At 36.0% G+C, this 11,068-nt stretch overlaps 1 protein-coding gene across 1 annotated transcript; it reads left to right on the top strand.

Annotated features, from left to right (window-relative positions):
- Positions 1-9,424: 9,424 nt before the first annotated feature.
- On the top strand, positions 9,425-11,064 carry LOC125825449 (uncharacterized). The gene is made up of 3 exons (XM_049504788.1): positions 9,425-10,075; positions 10,151-10,345; positions 10,456-11,064. Exons 1-3 carry the CDS (start codon positions 9,425-9,427, stop codon positions 11,062-11,064), a joined length of 1,455 nt encoding a protein of 484 aa, XP_049360745.1.
- Positions 11,065-11,068: the final 4 nt, after the last annotated feature.

Below are 11,068 nucleotides of genomic sequence, written 5' to 3'. Positions count from 1 at the left end.
AATCTTAAGTTGTATAAACTTTAATCATCAATTGAATAAAGTTGATAAGAAATACATTTAATATATATAGGTAAATCTCATAGACGTTTCTTTGAATAAACTAATGAGTTTGAATTCATGACTTATTTTTAATAAATGAGGGCTTAACGTATAAAATTCATTAGCCTATTAAGAATAAATAAAATTTTCATGAAAAAATATACAAAGTATTTAAATGATTTATAAAAAACAACATATTGTATACATAAAATTATATAAAATTTGTGTATATAAGTATCGATTTGATTCCATTTTCTGTTTAGTTTGTTTTTAATAAACCAAATCAAATTAAATATTATCAATGTAAAAAGAATTAAATCGAAATCAAAACAAAATAAAAAATAATTTATATAATTAATTTAATTCAATTTCGATTTAAATTGATTATTAACCAAACACAAATAAATACCCCTTGACTCCAAACGTACGTTATTTTGGAATAAAAAAAAAAATACGTTATAGTTTCATAACTTTTAAAAGAAGAGAACTACACCTTTTCAAATGAGTGTGTAATTGTTAGCAAGACCAAGAACCACCAACTTCATAGATTCCATTTAATTACTCCTCACAGTATTATTAATAAGTTCATAAATGAGTGCAACCACTTAGTTTGAACCTATTTTTCACGCGTCTGACATGCATCTTCATTTTTACCTTTTGGCCAGAAAAATTGGTCAGAAAATGGCCAAAATGATAAATAACATATTTCACATTATGTTATTTTATTTTATTTTGAACATTTTTACCCTTTTAACTTTAATACTTTTTAATTAAAAAATAAAAAAAAAATCAGTTTATTTTAAAATAAAAAGAATATTATAGACTTTAAATTTCTGGCTAAATTCTGGCCAAATTTTTGGCCATATAACATTACCCTTTAAATTTTTTGTGATCAATATTCCTATTATCTTTTTAAAGCTGCAAAATTTAAAAGTATAAGAAATTGCGAGGAGGAATCAAGGACACATATCGATTTAGTTACTCGTAGATTCGATTATTAGCAGTTAATTACATTCACTTATAAGTTAATTAAATATAGAATGAAGACAGTAAAGAAAATAGAGAAAGTCGTATCAAGCAATAGAGCTCTGATACTATAGGTTTTCTCTTTAACCAAGAAAGTTTGAGTGTGATGGGTCTGAGATCCAGGGATGTTTCAAAATGTAAAAGCTATGTAGGAAAGACATAAAATATAGAAAGCTTAGAGCATAAGAATATTAATATATTTCATTAGTATTGTTTAGTGTCCAATGTACAGTTGTGTACTACTATTTATAGGTAACAAAAGTACTACATCAATCAAAAGAAAAGTTCCACTTGAGCCCTAAAGTACTATATCCAATTGCCTCATTCCACGTGGAAATACTGTTAGTTATACTAACTAATATCTCTATTTTATTTACGGGATAACATACAAATATATCTAGTGTATCTGTCCTTTTGCCACATCATCGGCACACAATCCTTTCCTATCCTTGGGAAACAAGTTTCTGGCTTTTTCCCGAGGATGGTCATTTTATGATTTCGGTAACAAGTCGGGGTTGAGATTCATCAAACACACCTCCAAACCTATCATTCCATCAAAGAGCCTTTTGAATATCCTTTATTCATTATATATGTCATGTGTCTATCATTCGTCCTACCATGTATGTACAAGCTAAATATTTTTACCCAATGTAGATAGTCCCTCCATTTTTTGAATCAACTGTGATAAAAAAATAAAAAATTCCCCAAACACTATGTGAGGAAGTTTGAACCGAAAAGCTTTTTGTATTTCAAAAAGACGTTAGACCAACTAATTTAATTGCATTAGCCATGTGTGACTTGGCTATTAGTTTGAGAATGCCTCGTTGCCCAAGACAAGTATTGAGACTCTTTTCTCGCTTAAAAATTACAGTTATTGACATCCTTCATTTCTGTTGTCAATTATTCTGGGAAATGAAGGGGAATGCCCAACATCTTTCTAATAAGCGGGAAGCCGCCAATGACCGAAAGATGAGCTTTCAAGACGAGAACTTTGACACATTGATTTTTCTTATTATCAAGAAAAGGGTATGGCATCTCTCTATCACTAAATTTGTTGTTGCTGTTGGAAATCAAGATCGCACAACGTTGTTCTGATAAAAAAAAACAGAGGTTACTTTGGTAAAACAAAATTGGAGAAATCAAAAGATGAAAAATCTGAAGTTGAGTTCAATAATAAATAAATGAAAAACTATATCATTGCAAAAGGAATTTGGCTACAAATCTTTGCTATGTATAGTTTTATGTTTCTAGTTTGGAAAAAATCAAACGACATGTGATTTTAATTTTTCCACAGCGAGCTATGAATTTTACTATAAGCGTGTAAATCTTAGTCATAAAAATGGCTAACTACAAAATTAAGTTAAAGTTACATGAGAAAGTACAAAGATTTTTTTGCTTCAAGTTTTTGTGATATAGAGGCCTATGTCTCTAGATTCAATAAAATTAAGTGGTGTCACAACTTAGCAGTTAAACACACTCAAGTAACTTTTCTTTACAGATTTTGAATTCGTTGATGAAAATCTTTTATGCTTTGAAAAAGCTTATATAAAGGTTCTAGAGAATGATTCTCAATCCTTGTACTAGGAAAGTTATAGTGAAATTGGAAGAAGACAATCTAATTTGGATTACTTGAAATTACCATTAGTTTCAAAATCATATCAATGGATAGAGAAAGAATGAACCAACGACTTAAGGAAAGAAGGAGATCTTAATTTAGAACATGTGAAGTATTTATGTGATCTCTAAATTTGATTATGAATTGATCGAGGTAAATCTATTAGAGAGTTTTGTTCCATGGTAATTGAACAAAATCCTTGACAGCATATCAATTCCGAGTAGTTGACTTGTTAATTGGAAAACTACCATATTGAATGAGATTTCTTTGGAGAAAATTTTGATCCCTTTTGAATTCCAAAGGAAAGTAAATATTTTTTTTTGGTTCAAATGTTCTAATCAATTTTTTTCTTATTCCTTATGACAGAATGTTACAGTAAGAAAAGGTGATTACTCAATAAGACCCTTCTATTTCAAATACACATAGAGGGGTCATATTATTGTCGAACAAGAATGATTTTAAATTTTTTTTATTAGAGATCACTACAAACAAATTATGTGTTACTTTAATTTGGTAAGGAATTTTACTGTGTGAAAGTGCACGAAAGAAAACTTAGTTAGATCACTTGCAAGTAGTAGCCTAGCTAGAATGCGACAACAAGAAATAACTTCTTTTGAAGCCACACAAATTAAAACACATTCATGAATATTTCAAGTCTCATTGTCAAGTTTCGGCAGGTCTGCAGGTCTACACGTCTACACGTCAATAAGTCTCAAAGTAATTAAGGGGTATTTGTAGACATATAAATTTTATTGGGTTAAATTCATACAAAAATTTGAAATTCATGTTCATTTGAGTTGATTAATTAATTTGGACTTTACAAATTAATTAGTCCATTTTAATAATTTCAAGTCTGGTCCATTACACCTTGAAGCCTAAACTCATGCCACATGCCATGATGACTACGCATACAAGACTAATAAGATGAAATCACGTATCCAAATGATGTGGTAGTCCTAGTCAAATTCAAGAACCAATTGTTAGGATATCTCTAGGATAGGTACCCATATCATTAGGAGTTTATTTCCTCTGTTTCCAGACTTCTTATTATATCAGGAGTAAATCTCCTCTATATCTATTTAATATGTATGTGTATGCTACAATTGAATGAGTAGAGAAAGTGAGATCTTCTCTAAGTCTTACATGGTATCAGAGTAAAGTAGCGATTCACTTTCTTCATCCATGACCATCACCATGTTAAACGTTTCTCCTCAAAGCTCATCCACCAATTATGGTCCCATGTCCAATTTTACTCATTTTAATATTATTAAGTTGGGAATAAAAAAAACTGACGAAGAAGTGGCGCAGGATATAAGTCTCTCTCAGCGTAGGTTAGCATAACGTACGCCATCCATAGGAAAGCTTGTATCCCCTCACAGAAGGCGTTAATGGCATAGGGGAACACAACGAAAGGAACTCACACACTAAGGGAGAAAGAGGGAACAATGGAAGAAGGTTCGACACCATCGAAAAGCGACGAGGGTGCTAAACCTACTAATAAAGCAGGGCAAGTGAAGGTGACGAATGAGAGTAATAGTCCGAAATTGATGAGGGTGACGGTAGGTAGCGAGCTGCATAATTCGGTTGAAGCTTAACCCACACCAGAAATAGTAAAGTCAAACATGGAAGTGGGGAATCACACTTATGCGAGGCAACTGGGGGCAGAGTGGTCTGAAAAACGTAGTTCAACTTCTAAAATGTCATGGGCTGCTGAAGTAGAGGCCATGCCAGATAGAACGAAGAAGCCATCTATCTGGGATAATTTTGATATTACTAAGATCTCAAATGCGGGGTTCAAATTGGATTATGTTGTGCCAAAATGCAAGGGGAGATTCTTGTATGTGAAATCGAAATTGAAGATATTGGTACTAAAATAGACTATTGGAAACACTCTGTAATCTGCTATGTGCTTGGGGATCATCCCCATTTTGCTGTGTTGAATGGTTTTATCCAACGTATGTGGGCAAAGTAGGGTATCAACAAGGTTGTAATGCTACAAAATGACATAATTATTGTTAAATTTGAAACTACAACAGGTAAGGATGATGTTGTTCAAGGAGGAATATACCATTTCGACAACAAGCCGTTTATTGTAGAGGCATGGTCCCCTGAGATGGGGTTCACAAGGAATGAACTTCACTCAGTGCTAATATGGGTTAAGCTACCTGGCCTGGATTTCAAGTACTGGAGCCCAATCGGTTTGAGTAAAATTAGAAGTCTCATCGGGAAACCTTTGATGGTATACAGTCACACTGAAAAGAAATAAGGGTTGAATTTTGCAAGACTCCTTATTGAAGTGGACATTGATACGGACTTTCCAGAAATGGTGATGTTTAAAAATGAAAGGGTGAATTTGGTGGAGCAGAAAGTTCAATATGATTGGAAGCCTATAATATGTAAATTTTGCAAAAAGTATGGGCATAATATAAAGGAATGCAGGAAGAATAAACCACCAGGAGAGGAAAAAGACCAGGATCGGACCAGGGTCAAGAAAGGAAAGGCTAAGACAGATGAATGAATGCCACAAGCTACACAAGTTGGGGTGCGAAGACAGGAACTGAGAAGATGACGAAGATGCTATCTCCAACAAAGCAAGGTAATACTGAATGGATTACGCCAACAAGGATACATATGCCAACAAATGTACAACAAGAACACTACAAGAAAAGGCAGATGGGGCTGGTTAAGAACACTTTCCAAGTTCTGAACCAAGAATTAATAAACACAAAGGAAGTAACAAGTCAATCCAGAAATGTGAGAGGCAGTAATATCCCTATTATTGGGAATGGATAACATGATATGCTGGAACATTAGGGGTCTCAGTGGCCCTAATAAGCAAAAGGAGGTTAATATCTTTTGCAATAAAGAGAGGGTAGGACTAATTGGGCTGGTTGAAACAAAAATAAAAGTTGGAAAGATCAAGGAAATTGCAAGGAAAATGTTTGGGGGATGAAAATTTATCACAAACTTACAACATCACTACAATGGAAGAATTTGGCTCACTTGGAGGCCGAATGTGTTCCAAGTCGTGGAAGAAAGTAGTAGTGCTCAAGCAATAACATTTTGGGTAATACATAATGGAGTAAGAATTCCATTCATTCTAACAGTGGTGTATGCTTTTAATACCAGGGATGATATGAAGGATTTGTGGATGTATCTAGAGAGAGTGATCATGGGATGTAACGATCCATGGCTCATCATAAGTGATTTTAACTCAATTCTTAAGGATGATAGCTGTGGTGGGAATCCTGTTTCGATGGACAAAGTACTAGACATGCAGGCATGTATTGGAAAATGTGGACTTATAGAATTCCCTCCACATGGGAGTAGGTACACATGGAGTGATAAGCAAGGAAGTAATAGGATTTTTTTGAAGATTGACTGGGTGTTTGTAAACACAATATGGTTGAACAAGATGCCAGATTATAGTGCTACTTTTCTCAACGAGGGAATAAACGATCATTGTCCAACGAAGCTAGAGAGAACTAATGGTAACAGAAAGTCTAGACAATTTAAATACTGTAATGTATGGTACAGTCACCCAAAGTTTATGGAAATAGTAGAAGCAATCTGGGAAGTTCATGTTAGTAAATGTAAAATGTTCCAATTGGTAAAGTAGCAAAAAAAATTGAAGGTGGAGCTAAGGAAATTGAATAAATAACACTTTTGAAATATAGTGGCAGAGACAGATGAAGATAGAGAGGCATTGGCGTCAGCACAGTCAACTCTACATGTTAACCCCATAGACAATAATCTACAACAAAAGGAAAAGGCGCAGTATCAGAAATTCAAAAAATCTTCATATCTAGCATATGTGTATCTACAACAGAGGAGCAAAGTAACTTGGATTCAATTATGGGATGATAACTCTAGATACTTCTTTTCTGTGATCAAGCACAAGAAGATGCATCAGGCTATAATGCAAGTGAAAGATAGAACATGAGTGCTTCAAACAAAGCATGAATGCATAGCTAATGTATTCGTGGCATTTTACCAAGATTTGCTAGGTACTAAGGAGATCAACAGGAGAAAGGCTTTAAGGAATTTCCTGAGATATGGCCATACTTTAACATTCATTCAGCAGGTTGAGTTGATAAGGGAATATACTGAAAATGATGTCAAGAAAGCCATTTTTAGCATTGGCAGTAATAAGAGCCCTGGTCCAGATGGATATGGAAGTGATTTCTACAAAAAGGCCTGGAAAGTGGAAGAACTTTTGAAACAATTAAATGCTACAATGATCTCTTTAATTCCCAAAGTACCAGCCCCACAATCGGCTAGTCATTTTAGACCCATTTCATGTTGCAACATCCTATATAAATTGTAACACCCCGACTTTTCGAAACGTCTAAACATACTCGTATCTCCATGGAAAGACAAGGAGGGTGGGTAATAAATTAAGAATGATGTGGTATGTCCTATTTTAAGTTTTCAAGTGTTGCATCTCAAGTTTTGAAGTTAGGTAAGTGGCAAAATAAAAGTTGGCGGAAGTTAACGTAAGTTCCTTCTTAAAGATTTCTCTGAAATTTGGGTCAAATGTGTTGGAGGTTTTCTCCCAATCTATAAAGAGTTATGGGGCCCACAAACTATCAAATCGAAGGTCTACGAGTCTAGTTTCCAACGCATCAAACCGTTTGTTAATATGACTTCAGAATAGAGAGATATTCACGTTTTCGTAGGACTGCGCAAGCAAGGACATGAGGTGAGGCCCTAGGTCGGTGGAAAGTTGCATATATCGTCTTCTTTGAATTTTTTCTTCATTTTTAAGCTAATAACCAGAGAAATTAGAGAAACCCATTTCTAGGATCAAGTGAAGTATAAATTTTCTCGACTTAAGTCCTTGACGAAAGTTGTTCTACGCGTTGGGCTCATCATCGTGGTATAATTTGTTTTATCGATTTCGTAGCATATCACACTTTAGTGTTGTGACATCAAGGGTTTGAATATATTTGAAGGTTTTGAGGCGTATTACGAACCTATGATTGAGGTAAGACCCTTCTTTCATCGACTCTAGCTTTTATAAGCAGCAAATAGCAATTTGCGACGAAAATACATATCTTTTATCGTATTGTCATGGTATCTTTTATTTTGTGAGTTGATTATGGTCCTACCTTGTTGTAGTATTGAGGGAGTTATGAGTAAAAGTCGTTGGCCACGTGAATTTAGCGAAAAAGGTATGTTAAGGTTATTTCCTACTTACGACATGTTCCTTAATATACTTGATATACTTGTAGCGTCATTGTTGATTATTGGCTGCTCGAGTTGATCTAATCCTCCCTTGTCAGGATTCTTATTCATTTAGTAGTGTCCCTATGTTGGACACGACTTAGAGGCTATTTGTACAGGTTGCTTATAACTAGATTGCTTGCTTTTAACAATTTGATATTATTGCCCTTGAGGCTATTATGGTTAGCTGCATGAATGTGATTTATGCCTAGAAGGACTATGTTCTGCCTACGAGGCCATATGGATAACTAAAAGGGCTATATGTTGCCTATGTGGCTATATTGATGCCTAGCAGGGCTATGAGTTGCCTACATGGCTATATTGACGCCTAAGAAGGCTATGGGCTTCCTACATGGCTATGTTGTTGCCTAAGAGGGTTATGCGTTGTCTATAAGCTATGTTGATACCTAAGAGAACTATGTGCTGCTATGGGGTTATATTAATGCCTAAGAGGACTAGGTGATTGCCTACAGGGCTAGGGGACTATCGATAAGGGTATATAGACTGATTGGCACCTTCCGGGCTTATGGGGGCCTGAGTAAGTGGTCTTGTGTGCTGTTTGTACCTGTCGAGCTTATAAGGGCCCTGTTAGGTTGTTGTTTTATTATTTTTGATAAATTTAGATTTATGAGCAGGTCAGTACACTTATCTTATCCTTGATTTATTTATCGGATTATTCCAGTATATTAAGATACTTGATCATAGCCTATTACCTTTCATACTCTGTACATTATTTTGTACTAACGCCCCATTGCCTGTGGGCGCTGCATTCATGCATGCAGGTCCTGACAGACGACTGAGTAAACCTCCTCAACAGAAGGATTGACTTCTATCCCGTTGGCTAGCCCCTTTCCTCCAAAGCTGCCAGTGTTTGGAGGTTTGTTAGATTTTGTTGTACATATTTCTATGGGTAGGCTTGGGCCCTGTCCTGCCAATCGTTAATACTCTTAGAGGCTTGCAGACTAGTGTGTGGGGTTTATAACTACGTTATGGCCATGCTGGCCTAGTTTGTTGGTTTGCTGAAGCTTGTTGGTTGTGTGATGTGTTGTCTTGTTATATACATGCTTTCAGTTTTGGTATAGAGATCATGGTGGCCTTGACGGCTCAATCAGGACTTCTGTGTTAGTTGACAATTTCTTTATATGAACTCTTGGGGGTAGCTGTTTCTTTTGTAGATCTGTTGACAGGGGCCTTGCCGGCCGAGGGCTTAGTTTTAAGCCGAGATATACTTGTTTGTTTTCTTAATTGCATGTGACTGTCATGCGCTAGTAGCAAATGGTTCAGCAGGGTCGGTTCGGGCCTGAGTTTTGGCATTAGGAGTCAGTTCCGCCCCTTGAGTTTGGGGCGTGACATAAATGTATCTCTAAACTATTATGTGAAAGATTGAAGGAGGTACTGCCTAGCCTAGTGTATGATAAACAAACAGCTTTTGTTACATGGAGGTTTCTAGTACACAACGTATTGATATGTCATGATCTATTGAGGCACTATAACAAAAAGACTTCACCAAGGTGTATGATGAAGATCGACCTGAGAAAGGCATATGACATGGTTAGTTGGGAATTTGTTATAGAAGCACTAGAGGGGTATGGTTTTCCTAGTTCATTTATTCAAATGGTTATGGTGTGTATATCCTCTACAAAGTTCTCTGTAAGGATAAATGGAGAGGGGCATGGCTATTTTGCAGGACAGAGAGGATTAAGGCAAGGAGATCCAATCTCTCCTCTGTTATTTGTCGTGGTTATGGAATATCTCACTCGGACACTTAGCAAAATGAGTAAACTTCCAGATTTCAAATTTCATCCCATGTGTAAGGAGCAAAGGCTGACTCACTTAATATTTGCGGATGATCTAATGATTTTTTGCAAAGGGGATATAAGGTCCATTCAAAGAATCCGGGAAGCTTTGGAGAACTTTGGTGATACCACTGGATTAGTGGCTAATGTGGAGAAATCCAATATTTTTCTAGCTGGGATCACTGATTATTTAAAGGAGGAGATATTAGAAATGACAGGATACTCTTTAGGTACTCTACCTATTAGGTATCTTGGGCTTCCACTATCTTCAAAGAAATGGGGTAAGATGGAGTGTCACCAACTAGTGGAGAAGATTACTGAGAGGGTTACAAATGTTTATGCTAGGAAGCTCTCTTATGCAGGAAGACTACAAGTAGTTAACGCTGTCTTTTTTTCGCTATTTAAATTTTGAGGTGAAGTCTTTATCTTACCTCAAAGTGTGCTCAAGGCCGTGGATAGAAAATGCAAAGATTTTATATGGGGAAGTAGTACAGATCAGAGAAAAGCACATTTGGTTGCCTGGGACAAGGTGTGCCTCCCAAAGAAATTTGGAGGACTAAATGTTAACAGGTACAGAAATTGGAATGAAGTTTCAGTTGGGAAGTTATTATTGCAGGTTTCAGAAAAACAAGACATTCTCTGGGTAAAATGGCTACGTAGAGTGTATATAAAGCAACATGGAAATATTTGGAATCACATATCACCTACAATTGTAGTTGGTATTGGAGAAAGTTAACCTCTCTGAAAACTCAGATGGTAGATTGGTACCAAAATGACAAATACAAGGTGACAAAATGTGGCACTTATTCAGTAACAAGGAGATATAATGTACTGATAGGGGCTCAAACCAGGCTTTGGGAAGCAAACCTTATATGGACAAAAATTATGCAGCCAAAACATAGATTTATCGTATGGTTAGCAAACCAGAACAGACTGCTCACCAAGTCTAGAATGATGAGATTGAACATTCATGTGGAGGATACAAAGTGCTGTCTTTGTTTGGCAGGGGTGGTAGAAACTCCTCAACATCTTTTCTCCGAGTGTGAATGGATTACTGCAGTTCGACATGGTTTGGCAAACTGGTTAGAGGTCCAAATGATTCAGAAGGATGTCCCACAAAGTCTGAAATGGATAAAACGAAGGAAATGGAAGCAAATACAAAAAGGAAGTTGTGGTGGCAATATGGGGGGCAATGATCTATCACACATGGAAAGCAAGGAATTGGAAGATTTTTTGAAGCATAGATGTGAGTACAAGTTGTGCGATTGTACAGATACAGGAAGAAGTGAGAGCTCGACTAGCCACTCTCCAGAACACAAGGGTTGTTGTGAGGTGTCAGACTCTGTTGAGAAGACTAACTAGAGAG

Source organism: Solanum verrucosum, unplaced genomic scaffold (genome assembly GCF_900185275.1).
Source record: "Solanum verrucosum unplaced genomic scaffold, falcon-dt-bn FXZP01000101.1, whole genome shotgun sequence".
Classification (NCBI taxonomy): Eukaryota; Viridiplantae; Streptophyta; class Magnoliopsida; order Solanales; family Solanaceae; genus Solanum; species Solanum verrucosum.
Note: the sequence above shows the minus strand (reverse complement) of the source record. Positions and strands in the feature narration are given on the sequence as shown.

Bases quoted from the DNA above. Each gene is read 5' to 3' on its own strand.
- LOC125825449 (XM_049504788.1), top strand. From the start codon at position 9,425: ATGAAGATCGACCTGAGAAAGGCATATGACATGGTTAGTTGGGAATTT. The intron at 10,076-10,150 runs GTAGTTAACGCT...AGTGTGCTCAAG, and splicing joins CTTATGCAGGAAGACTACAA to GCCGTGGATAGAAAATGCAA. The intron at 10,346-10,455 runs GTAAAATGGCTA...CTGAAAACTCAG, and splicing joins AAAAACAAGACATTCTCTGG to ATGGTAGATTGGTACCAAAA.